We start from the raw sequence: 18830 nt of genomic DNA, 5'->3' as shown, positions 1-18830 counted from the left end.
CTGCAGAATCGCGATAAGGATGAGATAACCCCGATTTGGCCTAGCCAAGAGCAGCAGCAGCTGCAACTCTGCGAGTGACTGATAACTGCAGCCATTTGCCATTTGTTCCCCCCAAAAGCCCCGCAACCAGCCCTTTTCAGGCACAACAAATGAAATCGATAAGAAACTAAGCGGCTTGCCGGCGAAATTCTATTTCTTTTCGAGCTTCGTTGCAACTGCAGCTGCGGCTTAAGCTGCAGGATGCATTGCGCCAAGTCTGGCGGCCAAAAAGCGGCCAAGAACGACAAGGACTGGCATGTGGCTAATAGGATTTGGCCGCCACATCGCCAGGATTGGGTGGCAAATGTAGTTTTCAATTGTCTACTCCGGTGCACAAGGCCGGCGCGGGTTAATGCAGCACTAAGCAGTTACAGATTGGGCTTAAGGGGCATTCTCGTTAGTTGGCCTAAAAAACCTCACCTAAATGTAAAACCAAAAAGTTGCTTAAAAACATTTATTCTTTATTTTACAAATTTTATTTGAAAATTTCTGTTGAAAACAACATATGTTCAACGTACCTACTTCAGCATACAAAAAAAATCCTTTTACTTTGTTTAACCCATTTATCCACTTACTCGTGCTAACCAATTTAGAGATTCTAAGTTTTAAATTACTAAGCTAATAGTTAGAACTCGTTCAGCATTTCATCTATTGTCTGTGAAATAAAAGCATTATACAAGATTTAACATTTCATGTTACAACTTCCTGCCTCTACTGTTTAAAAGTCTCCACTCTGTTAGCCTAACATTGATGGACATTAACATTGGCTACAAGGCCACAAACTAACAGAAACAGCATCCCAAAAACTGAGAAACCAGCAGGAGCAAGAGAAAATCCAAGAGATATACCGCGCCCTAAGACATCGGCATCTAATTTCTCTTTCCGTACAAAACACTATAACTCTTCAAATGAGCATTTCTCTGCGGGTTTCCCGAGCGAAAACGAAGCTGCATCGGCGGAGGTAATGCGAAAGTATATCCATGGCATGAAAGAGTTGCTCAGAATCCGTGGCGGAATCCCGAATCCGGTATCCGCCAGCCTGGAGTCAGTTTCACGGCAACTTTTGTCCTTAGCGGTACGAAGGGAAAACGCTGTCGGTCGAAGCGGTGCGTTTCAGCTGATGTTGTTGGTCGGCGTGACAGGAAACCGAAACTCAAAACTGAAATCTAGCGTTCCCCAGCCAATTCATTTAAATAAAAGTTACAAAATATACCTAAATTTGCATGCACATTCAGTGAAGTTATGGATTTATGCAAATAGAGCTATATGGCAAAAGAGGAAATGCAGCTGCAGTGGCAGGCTGAAAAGCGCATAAATATTTCAGAAATCATGTGCAGATTTTAGACAGCCGGAGTGAAGAAGAGGGGTATGTATGCGGGAAAAAGAGGGCATGTGTGGTGTGCATGTGTGTCATTTAAGCCAGTCAATGAAATGTTTGTTAATTATGTATGTGTATACATTACATTGCCATTAAGTAATTAACTCAGCTTCAAGCAGAGCTGTTTAAGTCACTATCACTCTCCTACTCTTGCCGTGTGTGCCTGTGTGTGTGTGTGTGTGTGTGTGCTCCATTTAGGGTTTTGCCGACGCGTATGTGTGAGTGAGTTCTTGACATTGTCTCCGTCGAAGGGAAACATGTTGCGAGTACGCCATGTTAATGCACAACAAATTGAGGGCAAATTGATATGCCAAACAACTGCAACTGCCAATGGAAATGGTAATGAAAATGAAGATTTAAAGTACGAGTCTACGAGTATATTGCCATTAATTTGATATTTAAATTAGATTTGGTAGACAGACGAATTTCGATATCCGAGAGCCTCGGGATGAAGTGCCATTACTAAGCAGCAAGTCAGCACAAAGCATTTGTCTAATTGCATAATCCAAGTCTCCTTTTGCAACAATCAAGTCAAATACTCGTGATTCAATAGAGTCATTTTGATTGTTGTGTCTCTAACATGATTTCCTTTCGATATCTGTCATGTGCATGTTTGACTAGCATTCTTGGCTTAGGGAATTGTAAATCAAAATCCTGTCCAAATATTTTATTATTTTGCACAACAAGATCTTGTCAATCAGCAAAATAAATTGCATAGAAATAATTCAATTAACAATCTCGTCTCAGGGATAGAACAATACTAATTCGCTTACTGATTCGACAATGAATTTGTTTGCTTGCTCAGCCAAAAATTATAGATAACGAATTACAGCTGAAATAAACAAACGTAAAGCTTTGAATAATAATTTTTAACTGACTGCCTTTGTCTCAAAAAAAAAAAATAAATTTAGAATTTTGTATTTACCATTTACCAATTCTTTTAAACAATTTGATGTTTATGATTCGACTGCTTTTTAGATCGATAGCAGCCGAAAAAGCACACTAAAAAGATGATTAAAAGCTTGTTTTTTTAGGGCTTTCTTAGGTTCAATGTTCTTATTATTTACAAATTAATTTATTACAAAAGTGGACGTACTTGTATTTTCTTATTGATTCAAATTTAGCCATAATAATCATATATAGTTTTTGCTTTCCTGTCTGGTCCAATCACAATTGTAATTTGTTCGCTCAAATTCCTTGGCCGCCTGCAGATGTAACGAATTTTTTTAGCTGAGAGCAACCACCGCAGTTTCCTGTCTGTCTGTGTTTTAAAACATAAAGTGCCGTTCAGCAGGAAAAACTTTGCCACGGTAATTTTAATAAACGCGTCAATGAAACCAAAACAACGAGAACAGCATCAGCAACAATAACAACAACATTAACAAGGGGGAAGCCCACAAAAAAGAAACCACAATTTGATTAGAGCATTAAAGGACTTTGTGTCACAAAGCCCGAAGCCTCCAACCGAGGTCAGGATGTCTGTTCCCCAGACTTTGAGATTTGCCTGGACCTCGGCCAGCTATGGGAATTTTTGGCTTCCGAGGCAGACAAAGTTGTCTGCTGTATTTTTGAATATTTTTTTTTCGCTTCTCCCTCTGTTGGACCTCAGTGAATTTTTGAAACTGTCAACGCTTAAATAACGCTGACAATGACAATAAACAAATGCAGTGGCCACCCAGAATGAAAGCGAAAAAAATATCCGAAAAAAGTTTAATAAAAAACGCAAGCTGAAACTTTACCAAAGTCAGATAAGTGCGGGTGAGAGAGGAATTCCCAGATTCACTGAACATAATATATGTTATATATAAGTTACATTTGTTATATATAAGTTAATTTATCGATGTGTTTTGCTCAAAATATAAACTACTACAATGGTCCTTTAAAATGTATTTTTCAGTATTATGTCTTTTAAACTTAAAAAAATAGAATTAACATTATTTCCAAACTACTTTAAAATTCTCTAAATTTCTCCCTGTGCTCAAATGCTCGGCGTTGAATGTTTTTTGTGCTTTGACGCCAAAAAAGTTTTCAAATTTAATAATCTTAAAACAAAATAGCAAAGTGAACGCTTTCTTTTTGCTAACAAGGATTCTCCATTTATTTTTCTAGCTCATTGGCCCGCTGACCTGTCAATGGCATTTATCGATATCGAAACTATATCTATGTAGATGAACGACGATGTAATCATGAGGGGTGGCGCGTAGAGCACAAAAAGTTTTGCGCCCGAAAGTTTGGACTAATAGAAAATATGGCCGGCCATTGAGTTTGGCCAAAGAGAGCAAAGTTTGCCGTTTTTGCCCGCCTCGTCCTCCGACGTCCAGCGATATTGTTCCATGCCGGGGACCAGGATCGAAATCAGCTGGGGACTTTAAAGGCGACTGGCCAAAATGGACCTTGGCCGCTGGCTGCTGCAGCTCGGCGTGCACATGCTGCTGGGTAAGTTAAAGTCCTGGCCACGGGACTCCTCGGCCACGGCCGTAATAATGAAAATATTTAAAACTTTTCATTTTATTGCCTTTTGCTTTTAATCCTTTGCCAAGCCGCCGCAAACCTTTTTTACGACAAAGTCCACGATGTCGGCAACTTTGTGGCTCTCGCACACATGCACACACACACACACACAGGAGCACTATGGCATAGCCATTTAGGCATTTCCGTTTCCTGTAGCCGCTTTTGTGCATTTGGCTACACTGTGACCCGAACACGAAATTAGCATAGCCCTAAATGTGTTTGTTTGGGTGTCGCAGCCTTTCGACCAGTGCGATATTCTCTTCTGACCCGACCTCGACCGCATCAATTTATGCTAATGTTATGCCGCCGAAATTGTTTTTTAAATACACTTTTAATTATAGACCAATGAAAGGCAAAATGAGCCGAGACGGCCAGTACTTGGTATCGAAATAAAAATAATAATTTCAATTAGCTTAAATGCGTCTGCTAGAGATAAGCAGTATTTTTCTCCACTGCGGTGAGGTTTCTTTGTTGCTCGGGCTACATGTCGGATAGAAAATGTTATACGAACAGAAAGGCAAAACAAACTTTAAGTGGCTAAATAAAAGCTTACGCTAAAAATAGAAACATCGTTTTAAAGACCCCAAGCTTAAACATGCTTTTGTCATCGTTTTTCTGGCATCTCTTTAAAATGGAATCTTTAATATTCAACCGAAATATAATTAAAAAACAAAACTGAATTAAATCAATTTCAGTAAATACTTTATATTTGTAAGGCAATATTAATTATATGTTGAAAAAATATGTAGTAACTTCCAACAGTTCCAATTAAGTTGCGCAGCGATTGTTGTGTGCTCGTTAAAATTAAATTTCATTTAAATTTTCCTATTATTCTATTTCTCCCTTTATTGAACGATTTTTAGATATTCAAATGTGCAATAGCAAATCATATTCATTACCAAAAAAGAAGGCCAACAAAATGTCAAACTATATGCACAGAGTTTGCAGAGTGTCCTTTTTAACGAGTTCATGCTTTGTTTGAGGAACCTCAAATGGCAAGGACAAGGGCATAGACACAGACATTGACAAATGCCACGACACTTGGCTGCGATGGCAGGACATTTGCATAAACCAAACATAAATGCGACAATTTCAACCCGGAGTACGCCTTAAAGGATTTATCCCACTGAGTAAAAACTGTGGCAAGGAAGTCTCGCTCGCTATATTTTATTTGCACTTTTCTAAAATTTATAGACACTCCTAAAATTCACAGCAAACAGTGGCTGGCTGCTACGAAAATAAATATTTGGCTACAACAGGGCGCTCGAGGAGGAGTCGAGTGTAGAGTAGCGTCTCCGGCCCCAAGTGCCATAAAGTTTATTTAAACAAATTGCCGATTTTATAAGTGTCTTCAATTTTAGTAAGTGTGCGTTTCCCATTCGCCCCGAAGGCTGAGTAAACGATGCGATGTCTCTGCCATGTTTGCACACAAAAATTACACTTCTCCGCCCCCGAGAAATTGTATGTGTGTGGGAGACTCGCATGCCATGTGGCCAAGAGACTGACAAAGCCGCTTGCCAAATCTAAACTTCAAGTTGCAGCCGAAGCTAGAGTTTCTCAAATCAAGTTTAAACTTTCACGCGTTTGCAGCTGCATACCAAATGGGATTTGGACAAAAACAGGGAAACAGGAGCCAAAAACAACAGAGCAACGCATCAGCTGAGGAATCTCGACCATGCTTTTTGGCCAAGCTTTTTTCTGGCCAACTTGGCCCGCTCGTGTTGCTCGTTTAGCTGCTCGATTTTCCTCTTGTCTTTTGTATTTTTTTATTGAAGCCACTGCGCTTTACTGAGATTAGCATCTTTATTTGTGTTTGACTGCCGCAGCAGCACAGCCCAGAGCCAAACTAAAACAAACTCCCACCTCGAACCAAACTGGCGCCCAGAACCCAATGTTCCACTTGTCGTTTTTGGCCCCGCATTTGTATGCAAATTATAGAAGCCTGGCCCCTTGATTTTCCCGCTTTTCCGGCTCCTTGGGCTGCTTACTTTTCCCTTGGTTTACTGCAGATTTGTCTGTTCGAGCGTTTATCGTTCGTTTGGCGGCAAATGCTTAAAGCGGATTTGATCTCAGGCGGGTAAGTATAGGCAAAATACATTTCGTATTTTCCCAACTATTCGGATCCTGCAGACCGTCTTAAAGCGGTCTCAAAGCCTTCGGAGCAGAAGAGCTTATTGAACTGCTTTTGGCCCTTGACTTTCATTAGAGCCGACCGAGAAGACGTCTTATTTGTTTGCGGAGCTGCGTGGGCCACAGGCGAACAGCTGCGCCAGACAAGCACTGCACTAAGAAAAATCATGCACAAACTGATTTCAATTTCAATTTTGTATATTAATATGAACTCCGCTCCTTAAAGAGACTTTAATGCAATTAAATTAACATTGCTTCAAAAAAGGAATTGGTTTCATAAAAAATTAGCTGAAGGTACGTCTACATTGCTTATAATTTGTATACCGTTTCACAGATATTAATATTTCTTGCAAAATACCTTTTTGACTTTTTAAAAGTTCATTTAATTCAACCGAATAAAAATCTTAAACGATTGTTTCTGACTCTTTGCATCATTTTCTCAGAGTGGTGCATAGAAGCAACAGCAAATTAATGTCGTGGCTGTTCCTTCGACTCGGTTTCGTCTTCAGTCTGAGTCTGAGCCGCTGGTTCTTCTCCTGGTTTTGGTTGTTAGGCAGCAAAGTTCACTCAAGTGCGTTGATTGCCGTGCAAAAAAGTTTCGTTTGTCTGTATTTGATGTACTTATTTTTATTATTTACATATACAAGCAGGCAGCCTCGGCACACACACACAGATACGGACACAGACACAGGCACACACGCAACCGCAAACAACAGTTGTGTCCTGTCTTTTAGTCGCGCAGGTGAAGTTTTCCATTTACTTTTCCTCTACGGCTGTCATTAAGCTGCGGTTGCCGCTGCCATTTGCAAATGTGTTTGCCATTGTCGTCCTTGTTGCTGTTTTTGCTGCTGTTGCTCCTGTTGTTGTTCGTCGGCTGCTTTGACATGCTTCAAAGGACTCATGTCAGACTAGGACTCAGAATCAGAATCAGAATGCGAATCCGAATCAGAATCGGAATCAGAATCAGGCAGGCACTTTTGTCTGTTTGTCTATTGAAAGTTTAAACAAGTTTGTCAGGCCTGGTTTCCCATTTTCCAGATGCTGCATTCAACTCAAAGAGTTTTTCCTCACCGAAAATAAATACTCTGCTCGTGGTGCCTTTGGCAATCGCAACTTTTGACATCCTTGCAAGTTATTTCAACTGTAAACTGCGACAAATTAAATTCACGAGTGTTGCAATTGCAACTGTTGCTGCATGTACTGTTGTTGCTGCTGCTGCTGCTGATGTAGCTTGTGCTTGTAGTGTTGCTGTTGCTGGTGGTTCTTTTGCCGTTGCCGTTCCCATTGCTGTTGCTGCTGCTGTTACCTAATGCGATTTGAGAAAATTATGCACAAGTTGTTGGCTTCCACTTGGCGACATCTCGCGGATTTCTTGCTTATCATGCGGCAGTCTGCTCCAGTTGCAATTGCAGCTTCAACTGCTGCAACTGACTTGGCCAAGATTATGGAAATTTTACCCAGCAGCAACTTCGGCATTTAGCGCAATATAGGGAGCTGCAGCAACAAAATCCCATTGCAGCTAATGATATTAACCATTTTTTCTGGCATTTTCCCTTTTTTTTCCCTTTTACCCTTGCTCTGTCTGTTTGCACTTAAAAGCGTTCTGCAAATTGTAAAAACCAGCGCGCAGTTTATTGCTGTTATTGCTATTGTTGTTGTTGGTAGAAGCGTTTAGTGTGTTTTTGTTGCTGGAAAACTCTGTCTGAGTTTTAGTGCTCAGCATTTCTACAAGTTCATTCAATTAGGAGTTGTGCGTCGGTTGCTCTTGTTCGCATTCTCCTTCCCCTTCTGCCAAGCTTTAATTTGCGCCGTTTTCACTTTACTTTTGATAAGCTTAAAATGCAGAGCAGCGATTAAGAGTGTTTTTCAATTTACAACAATGAATCAAGTTGAGAATAAGCGGGATAAACATGAATTATTATCTGTAGAAATTTAGTAAACTGAAAAAAAAAATATATGTATGTTTTAAATAACATATATTATTTTTAATTGTTAAAAAATTAAAAACGTTTAAGATCTGAAAAGCTATACTATTTTGATAAAATACTCCTACTTTAAGTTTATTTTTTTATTTTAATTTTTTACTTTTATGTTATTTATGGATATGATAATTTGTTCCTTAATGAAAGGAATTAATCTGCTGAAGTTTCCTTTTAATAAATTGAATTCACGCTGAAATTGAAAAAAAAAAAAATCATAAGTTTTTTTTTTTTTAAATAAATTATACATTTTACGGAATAATTTTAATAACGTATGCCTGTTAACAGCAAAAATATATTAAATTTATGTATTATTTATATTTACTTATTTCATAACAAAAACAGACTAAACATTTTTTTTTAGCAAAATCGAGAAAGAATATGGATCTTCCCAATAAGATTTCCATTTACTCGCCACTCCTTAATAATTTATGAAATCAGTTAGATCCCTCTTCGTTCAAAAAAAGAATAAAATTATAATTTTTTATTACCGCACAATCTCTGACAGGAAATCGAGATTCTGTGGAACTGGTTTAATGCCTCAATTTAAAGCAAACGAATGCAAAACACTTTCATTTCGTTGCCAGTTTTTCGTATTTATTCTTTTTATTCACCATTTTTATGGCATTTCTCATCATTTTATCTGACGTTTTTCATCTCGCTGCATGGGACTAACATTCTCCCCTCTGTTCTGCTCTTTTTCTCCCCGGAAAATCCCAACATTTCCACCCTGCCAGTTGTGCGGCGCATTCAGTGTCTACGTGTGACTGACATCAATGTGCCACAAATTGTTGATTTTCGTGATAACGTGACATTATCCTGCAGCTACGACATAAGTGGTCACACGTTAAATTCGGTTAAGTGGTACAAAAACGGAAAGGAGTTTTTTAGGTAAGTATGGATATGGCACATCAAATGAATATTTGTGGGTAACCCCCCAACGAAATTCTTTAAACAAACTGTCCGTTTCATTATTGTGTAACGTACTATTAGCTAGCTAAAAAAAAATTAATCTCAGCTTTAAATTATCAAAGAAATAATAAATCAGTTTAAATGTGGTTTTGAAACTTTACGAAAACTTCATTGCATTTGTATACCATTTTGAAATTAAATAATTAAAAGAAAATTAAATATTTATGACTTTTCTGTCCTTTTTTGCAATTAAAATTATTCGTCCAATGAAGTTCAATAAAATAACTCTGCCAAAATCAATAAAATAAAATGAAATTAAAATTTGATTTCGACGAGGAAATTACGAAACAATTAGAAACCAATCCAGTTTAGTATGTCAAACAAGCACTCCACAACGATGTCATTAGTTAACAATTATGCAATTGTTTATTAAATGCATAATATGATAGTGAACCTGATTATTTTGAGGCCAACTGTCCCTGACCATAATTTATGATATTTATTTTAACACGCAGCTGTCAGATGCACGGGAATCTGGGCCATGGTCCCCGTGACCTCTGACCCCCGATTGCTTATCCCTGCAAACGAAACACACGCACCCATAAATATGTTCATCGTCGGCCGGGACGACTTTCTTGCTCAATTAATTATTAAATAAATTAATTTGTGTTGGCAAATTAATTTAAATGTTTGGCCAAACAGAACTCTAGTAGCCATTGAGCGTTCTCTCAAACAAGTTGCCCGTTAAGCGGCATTTATTATTTATGCACACATCGTTTGCAGCGGTCCAAAGAACAAACAAAAAAAATAATTGACCAAAAGAGCACATATAGTAGTTTGGCTTGCGAGGCCAAATATGATGATTAAAAGGCCATTTGACTCCAAGTTGGCCACAACAAGTTGCGAGATGACACTTTATTATCGCCGGCTCCTCCGACAAGGCTGTGAAAATTAAAATTCCGCAGTGCCCTAAGAGCGTTTTGCGTAATTAAAAATGAGTAGAGCAGTAGAACACATAGACAACAGCGGGTATAACATATATGAACTCCCGCGCACAGAGAAATTCAACGAAAAAAGCTTTCAGAAGTGAAGAAAGGGAACGAGACAGTTAGCGAGTCCCATGGGGCAAGCGAAAGTTTTAATTAGACAGCAGCACGTAAAAGTCAACTGGAGGCAAATTGCAATTCCACTTGCACTTGCCAGCCGAATGCAAATTAAGGCAAACACTAGTGCAACGAAAAGAGCGCCAGAAGTTCACAAATAACTTGCAACATTTTTCTTTTCTTTGCATTTTAGGGCAACTAATTGCCAACGGCTTACAGTTCAAGGATTTTTTAGCAGCTAAAAAAACTCCTATTATTCAATATTTGTAATAAAATATAAAACCTCTTTTCTGACAAGGCATCATGAATGATAAAATGTTTATAACATTGACACTAATTGGCCAAAGTTGGACAAATTTTCACTGTAAAAATAAAAAATATAATTTACTCATTTACGTAGATTCCAAGCCAATTTACTGCCTTTAAGACCCGAACGCAAACGTATCTGTTTTTTCTTTAGTAAAATTAGTTTGCCTTTTTATGTTGTGTGGGGCCAAAAAAAAACCCAAACAGAGAAACTCAAGCATTATTCAGCCGCTGCCCAAACAAATCCCCTTGTAACGAGCATCGGACGGCGGCGGTTGCCGTTTATATTGCTTATCAAATTTGTTGATTTGCTACCGCAGTTACCGCCTAAGCCGCAAATAATGCGAAGCCGGTCCCCAGACCCCCAGAACCGCCCCCAACCCTGGTCGCCCCCTTTTTCTATCATGGCTATTAACAAGTAGCGCTCGAAGCGACTTATCAACACTACAGCAGCTCACAAAAGTAGGCTACGATTTTTTTGCCTTAGTCTGGATTTTATTTATGTGGCTTTTTGTAGTAGGAGAAAACCACTTGGCCTCTGTGTGTATGTGTGTGGTTGGGTGCGTTGGACAAGTTTTCCACTTGAACACTTTTTGTTGTGGATTCCGCTTTTTACATGTTTTGAGGCATTTGTGGGATTAATGAGCATCAATCCACAATACAAAACAAATTAAAGGGCTGCCCTCAGCTCTCAGTTCCTGGCCACTTTTCTCCCTTTTTCCACCGATCCATGCGCCCACTCTTCCCGGTTTTCCACACGTCGAACCCACATTGGCAATCAGTTAAGGTTGAGTGCATGTAAGCCACTTGTCTGCGAGTGGCGAAAAAGAGAAACGATTCCTCCATTTCCTGGCCGGTTTGCGTTGATGGCTTTGAAAGCTTTTAACCCAAGCCTACGACACACATCTGCAGGTTATCAGTTGGCTTTCGAAAGGAAGGGAGCGGTGGGCCTTTGCAATTTGCGGCCACTTTGCCAGCTCGTCTCAACTGCCACTATATAAAGTGCTGTCAACTTGGCTATTTTAAACTGTTATACGGTTATTTTTTAACGTTAATGACATTTTTATGTTTTGTTCGGATGTTAAATAAAATAAGTGAATAGGACTTCAGCGACAGGAAGATCGTAATTTACAAACAGAATGATTTACATAGATTAAAGTATTATACATTAACAGGGAAATAAAATTATGTTGTGCAAAAGTGCACGTTTACTATTTTGTTAAAACAACAAATAATATTAGGTTTATAAATCAATATTACATTTTGAAATCCAGAACTTTAACTTTAAATTATTGGCCTATTTTATGGGCACCACTGCAGCCAAATATAAGGTGTATTAACCACGCAATCTTCGCAGATACTCGCCCCTCACCCCGCCCACCTACATCCCGTTCGCGGTGGAGGGCGTGCAGCTGATCGATGACGGCAACGAGTGCAACGAATCCTCCTGTCGCGTGGAGCTCAATTTATTGGGCGTCAAGTCGTCGGGTGTCTACAGGTGCGAAGTGTCCGGCGATGCTCCCCACTTTCAGCTAACTGCTCGCGATGCCAACATGACCGTCGAAGGTGAGTCGGGATGGCCAGGGCCGAAAGTGGGCGTGCCGCTTGAGTAATGAAATGCAATTGCAAGTGTTAGTCCTAAATTAACGAGTGTGGGCCAGTGGGTAGGGCAATCGCTACACCATCGCCAACACCAAGCACGTGCTCAAAAACTAGCTGTGGGGGCGTGGTGCAAAGGCAGAAAAACATTTAAAGCACTGCAAAAAAAAATAACAAACTTTGTAATTTAAATGGTCTAGAATCAACATAAATTGGGTGCCAAAAATTCACGCTTGTTGATTGCTTTTATGTAAAAAAAAAAAAATTTGTATCTTCCCAATAATTATAATTTTTAATTATTAAGGACTAGGAATTTTTTTTAGGCTTTTAATAATTGATTTTTAAATAACATATACCCAAATACGTCTTACATAATTTATAAGAGTTTTCCCCTTTAGCAATAACTTGTGTTTTATTCTATTTGAATTAACTATTAAACACAATTTATTTAAAGATTACCAATCCAAATTATAATAGTTTATCAATGTAGAGGAAAATATTAATATATAAAATTATTGAAAATGGTATTGTCGAATTACTATATTAAATATGTGTTCCGGTGCACTTCTCCGTTCGCGTATTCCCACTGTGTTTCCTTTGCTGCTGCACAGCATAAACAGAGTAAAATGTGTAATTTCCGTGATATTTTAATAGTAAACAACGGGGAAAGAAAACTGCAAGAAACATGGCGGGCCGTTTGCATATATGACGAGCTGGCAAAGTGGCTGCTTCTGCAGTTGGGCAGTGGGTGGTTGGGTGGGGGGTTGTCAGCGGGAGTGGTCATCCCACTGTTGTTGCACACGCACAGGATAAGCTGAGAGGCAACAGAAAGTGAGGCAGCCAGCCATTCAGGATGTGCTCGCGAGAGGAACAGCTCGCGTTCATATAATGTAACCAGGAGATGCATGTGATTCGCATCCGCGCACACACACACACAGAGCACCCTTCCTGCTCCTCCTTACAGCTGTGTGTGTGTGCGCTTCTGTGATTTACGGCAGCACTTTATGCTTAAAAAGGATATCGCTAAAATGAAAAGCTCCGACACAGCCAGTGCCTCCGCTTTTCCTCCTCCTCCTTTTCCCTCGCAGCATGTGCGTTTCGCCTTCCTCCAGTTTTCGCTTTTACTTTTGCCCCACAGGATGTTTCTCTGCATGTGTTTTATGATCATCTATTTTTCCGCTGATATAAAACAAATATCTTGTAGATGCGGGGCAGTCATGCCTCGGGCTCTGGTGCTTTTCCCCGGCGCTACTGTTGCTAAAATATTTTTAAAAATTTATCAAAAGCAAATAGAGAAGTTGGGCAAAACAAGCAACAGCAGAAAAGCAGAAAAATGAACCAAACGCAAAAAGAAAAACCGGAGCAAATAAGGTGCGCCATTTGCATGTGTAATGTGCGTTTAAAATTAGCTAAGGACGTAACTGAGATCTGGAATGCACTCAGCCGGGGAAAAAGTCATCTGTCTCGCACTCACGCATATGTGAGTGGGCTCCTTTCACTCCAAGGATACTGCAGTCACTTGTCCTAGCAGCTTTACACAACATTGTTCCGGCTAGTTAGGCATGTTTGCTTGAATACCCATTTTCTTTAATAAAAAAAATTACAAATAGAATTCACATTCAAGATTTTATATTGTATTATGATAACTTCTGATAGCAAATAAAGAAAACTTCGAAGACTTAAGAATAAAATTGTATTTTCTTTTAGCACTACCCCAGAACAATCCACTAATAAGCAGCTTTCACTCGACATACCGCTTTGATGACTTCGTGCAGGTCAACTGCAGCACAGACTTTTCCAGCCTGTTCACTAGGATCACTTGGTATGTCAACGGGATACAGGTAAGGAAAACTCACCACAGTCGCCCTGTTAATGACTTAACACGCCGTATTTTGTAGGTATCCCTGGTGGATCTTCTGCCCAGCATTGAGACCACGATCGTGGCCCATGGATACAGCATGCGTCGCATTATTTCTCAGCTTAATTTCTACGCCAACGAACCGCGCTTCCATCAGTTGCAATTGCAAAAGCTGATCCAGCAAAAGAGGACAATCTCACCGGCCCGACTTGGCCTCGAACTGCGTTGTGTGGCGGAGGTCGATCGGTTTCCTCATCTTCAGCGCGAGGGAAGCATGTTCGCCCAGCTCTTCCGTGACGAAATCGACCAGAAGAACCAGAAGCTGATCAACTCAAGATCCGGTAAATTTCTGCAAATTAAATTTAGATAGAAGATAATAGATTAAAACCTTTAGAAAGCAAATAGAAATAGACTTCAAAATTATTTAAGTGTTTCAAAAAATATAAGAGCACAAAATAAATCCTCACCCAGGAAAAAAAATTGTTTAGTTTAGGACATTTTTTTAGTTTTAGGAAAAATTCCTTTATTTTTGCTACAATGACCTAAGCTTGCTCAAACCATGAGCCATGAAAATTACCTTTTTTACCTAAATATATGTACCATATATGGTAGTTTCGTCGCTTAAGCAATCCTTAAATTAATAATTTTTTTTCTGAGTGTTGTCATCGATAAACTATTTAAATATTTCTTAACTCAAAGATTTATCAAAACCTAATAAGGTTAACCTTATCTTTCTTAATTTTTTGTTTTAATTCAAAATAAACTGACAAAACGGTAAACTTATAATACACTTAAATTTGCATATGCTAAGGATGCTAATTTTTTGTATTTCCAATTTCAAACGACCTGAAAATGTTTCGTGTATTTTAGTGTTTAATGAGTCTTTTCTACCATTGCTTTTAATGCACTTGACCGCAATGTCAGCGGCCGCTAATTAAAAATAAATACGTTTCCACACGGACTGACAGTCCGGTCGCGGTCTCGTATTTGGACGATTTTTAACGCAAATTAATAAAAGTGTAACCCACACCTTTTCATCTCTCTCTCTCTCTCTCCCTCTCTCCCTATCTCTTTTTTCAGTTGCCACTCGGAGTGCACAAGTGCAACATCTGCTGCTGGTGGCAATCGCGATGACGATGACCGCAGCGCGACTCTTCACACCGCTGACATTTCAATATGGCGCACGGAAGTCGGCGCGCTACAAAATGGCGGCGACGCGATGAATTTTCCCTTGTTTCCGGTTTTTATTGGCTTTTTTTGCCTTTGTTTGTTAACCATTTTTGTAGCTCTAAGCAACTGAAATGCACGTGAGAATTTACAAACTAAATCAATGTAATATTTATGTATTATTGTAATAAATGTCACAAAATAAAGTCGAGGGGAATTTAACTTAAGACTAGGCAAGCGAATCTTGTAAATAGCCTCTAAGTGTGCAATCGAAATATAAGAACACAATGAAATCCTCGTCAATAAACAAGCAAACAAACAAATTAATTCTTTTTGCGTTTTATCTTTATTCTCAGCCACGCCCCAACTCTTTGCCGCCCTCAGATAACCGCAAAAGTGCCGTTAAATATGCTGTTGGGCCCCCTTTTTCTGGTTCGCATTGCGCTTTATTGTTTCACTTATTTTTTTTTTGGACTTTTTGCTGCCTTTTGAGGCAAATGCCTCGCATGCCTTTTGGCAATCAGCTATGTGCGCCACGCCCACAGAGGCATTCAACGCCCCCGCCCCCATCGAATCGTCAGTCTCGTTTTCATTGCGCTTTTGAATCGAATTCGATGAATTCGATTGCAATCGTTCTTTGCATACGCAAGTTTGTGGCATTGGACGGGTCAGCCCAGAGCACCAGCAACACCATTCACCTCCACTTGCCGACACTGGGCAACAAAGTTAAGCCCCTAGCATTTCGAAAAGGGCTCATACTTAGGTTCTAGCTTCATAAGTCTACTTTACATATATTAAAAGTGTTGTTGTTCCATCTGCGTGTTGAAGATTTTAGTTATTGAACAACCATTAACCATCTGTTTTATTTCCAAGATGTCTTATAGAAGTACACAGCATCTATTAACTTTTAATTTTATTTTTTATTACACATAAAAAAGTCTTTCAACTATCAAAATCAGTCAGAATAACTACGAAAATCACAGTATAGGTTATTTGTCTGATAGTATTTATCTCGGATGAAATGAATTGCCTTCCGAATTTGTATAATTTTGTGTTTATTTTCCAAGCATTTTTAAAAGCTTGAAAAAATGATGAGGATCTCTGAAGACATGTGTCCCTGCAATAAAAAAACTTAATTCAGTTTCCTTAAAAAACCAAGGTAATCTTATTTCATTATAAAATTATGTAAATATAAAGAAAATGGCTTATATTTGGGTTAGGTAATTTATTGGTGTTTTATTTTTATATTTTTGTTTTGGATACTATTTAAGTGAATAAATTTAAAAAAGTTTGGTTCCTAGTTTACTTAATATTCGGTTTTGTTTTGTATTCTTTAAGTAATGTTTACCCTAATTTACAAATTACCAGAAATCTCAAATATTTACAAAAATATATATTTTTAGCGTCCACAAAATCACAGGGTGTTGTATGTATTTAAACCGATTCAGTGGACAGGGCTTTCCCGACTCCATCATGTAAAAATGAGGGATCAGAGTTGCGGGCCAGAAACATCAACACCAGCGAGGAGCGTAAAAAGACTATTAAGCGATAATTTATTTGTAATCTGCGACGTGGACAGACGTCCTCCTTAGCATCCTGCAACTGAGCTCTGAGACCGAACCACTGCACTCGTGCACAGAAAGAAATTTAGAAAGTGCGCAAAAATATGAATTGTAGAAATACAGGCTTTCAGACATGCAACACAATTTTTTTCTCTTTGACTTAAATATAGCATATCTCTAATTTTATAATCTAATATAAAAATAAGATTGATATTTATTAGAATACTTTCGAATTTTTAAATTTGACAACCCTTAATTTGTAAAATATGTATGAGTACACATTAGGTAATAAGATAATCAATAATTTTTTTTAAGTTACATTTAGTTTTCAATATTAAGTTAAAAATATTTTAATATTTATTCTAAGGCAATTTGGATTGATAGGTATTTACTTCTACAACTTTCATTGAAAGAGATATCAGGTTTTATTTAATTTGTTTATATATTCTATAAAATTATGAAAACAATCAATCATGTTTTTCCGTGTATGAAGGCTGAAGGAGGATGAAAGGATCCAGTTCATCTCAGGGGGCAATAAAGCGCCGGCAGCAGCAGCAGGAGCTGAGTCCTTGCAATGGCTCTGGCAAATATTTAAAGGCGCTAAGACGGGGCAGCCAGCAGAGCCGACTGGCAACAGGAAAAAAGTGGGGGTACAAGCCAGGAAAATAAGTAGTAGTATACCCCACTCCATAGAGTCAGTTGAAACTCCCAGAAAATGTGGACATCCCGTCTTTAAAGGGTAGCAAATTGAATGAATTTTGCCAGATTGCTTAAATAACAACAAATGCCAATTACAATTGCTTTAATGGGCGAATGTAATGGCGGGTGAAGGGGATGGGGAGGGGGAGGGGGAGGAAGGGAATGCAGGATTGAGGGAAATGGTCACAGAATGCACTTGCTGCTCCAGAAAACCGCAAGGATTAAGTAATTTCTGCCAGACATGCAGCAGCCGCAATCGCCAAATGAACACAAAAACTTTAGCCCAGCGAAAGGGACGGACTGAGAGTGTGCGAAAGAGGCAGAGGGCGAAACGGGAGACATATATATAGAGGGGAATGGCAAGGACTCTGGCACTCTAATGCACTCGTGTGTGCAATAAATTGGCATATCCTTGCCAACCCACACACACACACACACACAAACACACAGACAAACAGTGCCAGGAAGATACACTCACAGACACAATGAGTTTTGCGTGTGCAGAGGCTGCTGTATTATGCACAGGATGCGCATAAGAATGAAAATCCTTTTGCACTTAATGGCAACACGGAAAAAGGCAACCGAAGGCAAAGGAGCTACCGCTGCCGCTGCCTCCTTTTCGGGTAATATTATTTTGTGCAAAATTTCTTATTTCACCGTGGAAACTCATAAAATCCTCCGACGGCACTCCTTTGTGGACTCAATGGGCAGCCAACAAACGGCGAGCGTCCAGCGAACTGCATCTCCTGCTGCTTAACCACTTTGAAGGCCATTAATTTGCAATGACCGTGACGGTGGGAGGGGGATGGAGTTGGGGTCGGAAAACCCCCGAGGGTGGGAAAAAGCTGGAAAAGGGGTAGCCAGCGAAGCATACTGGCACATCCTGGCTGGCTTCTTGTCTAGCTTTCTTCATTTTACGAGCGTTTCAGCGCCGCTCCACTTTGCACATTTATTGTTTTAAACGCATTTATGCCAACTGAGGGTAAAGGGTCTATATGTACATGGAAGGCGGGAAAGCACGCAGAAAGGGCACGGGACAAAACGAAAATTAAGCGCCTTTAGGAAAATCGAGAAAATAACATCCATCGAGAGTCGATCTGCTCTTCATCAAAGTGCAATATATACGAACATTATTTATTTAAACCTCACACACTCACGCAAAAGCTTCCTGAGGGGAAAATAGAGAAATTGGGCCCTGCAGGATGGAATGCTGAGATGCTGACACACGGAGATGCTGAGATTGCACGCAATATGCCTTGCCAGCGAATTTCTTCAGCGAATGCAGCTAATGAAGCCGAGTGTGTCCTTGTGGCGAGATGTGCCAAATCTATCTAAATATTCCACTTTCCCAACACATCCAGAGTGATTTAATGCTGCAGTAGAATTCCCCCTAGGTTTTTTTTCAACAAAAATAGAGTAAAGTGCTGAATAATAGAAAGTGTTGGATCGAAGGAAAAAACAACAATACTGTCTATTGTAATTACTGGCTAAATGAGATAAAAAACACTGAAGAAAAAATCTATTTCAAAGTCTAGAACAAAGGTTTTTATGTAAGTGCCAAATATTTGTTTTATTTTTATTGATAAA

At 39.1% G+C, this 18830-nt stretch overlaps 1 protein-coding gene across 2 annotated transcripts; it reads left to right on the top strand.

The window, feature by feature from the left end:
* The first annotated feature begins 1094 nt into the window (after window positions 1–1094).
* Window positions 1095–15292, top strand: LOC128266510 (uncharacterized). Of its 2 annotated transcripts, none has more exons than XM_053003082.1 (7): window positions 1095–1405; window positions 3527–3853; window positions 8775–8928; window positions 11716–11924; window positions 13665–13798; window positions 13856–14156; window positions 14896–15292. In XM_053003082.1, exons 2-7 carry the CDS (start codon window positions 3805–3807, stop codon window positions 15036–15038), a joined length of 990 nt encoding a protein of 329 aa, XP_052859042.1. In that variant the 5' UTR covers window positions 1095–1405; window positions 3527–3804; the 3' UTR covers window positions 15039–15292. The 2 variants fall into 2 exon arrangements, with proteins under 2 accessions (XP_052859042.1, XP_052859043.1); XM_053003083.1 differs by lacking the exon at window positions 1095–1405 and adding an exon at window positions 1443–1756.
* Window positions 15293–18830: the final 3538 nt, after the last annotated feature.

This window comes from Drosophila gunungcola, chromosome 3R, assembly GCF_025200985.1.
Source record: "Drosophila gunungcola strain Sukarami chromosome 3R, Dgunungcola_SK_2, whole genome shotgun sequence".
Classification (NCBI taxonomy): Eukaryota; Metazoa; Arthropoda; class Insecta; order Diptera; family Drosophilidae; genus Drosophila; species Drosophila gunungcola.
This window is presented reverse-complemented; position numbering and strand designations above follow the sequence as displayed.

Coding starts and splice junctions, on each gene's coding strand:
- LOC128266510 (XM_053003082.1), top strand. CDS start 3,805: ATGGACCTTGGCCGCTGGCTGCTGCAGCTCGGCGTGCACATGCTGCTG. Junction 3,854..8,774: donor CGGCGTGCACATGCTGCTGG/GTAAGTTAAAGT, acceptor CCACCCTGCCAG/TTGTGCGGCGCATTCAGTGT. Junction 13,799..13,855: donor GGTATGTCAACGGGATACAG/GTAAGGAAAACT, acceptor CGTATTTTGTAG/GTATCCCTGGTGGATCTTCT.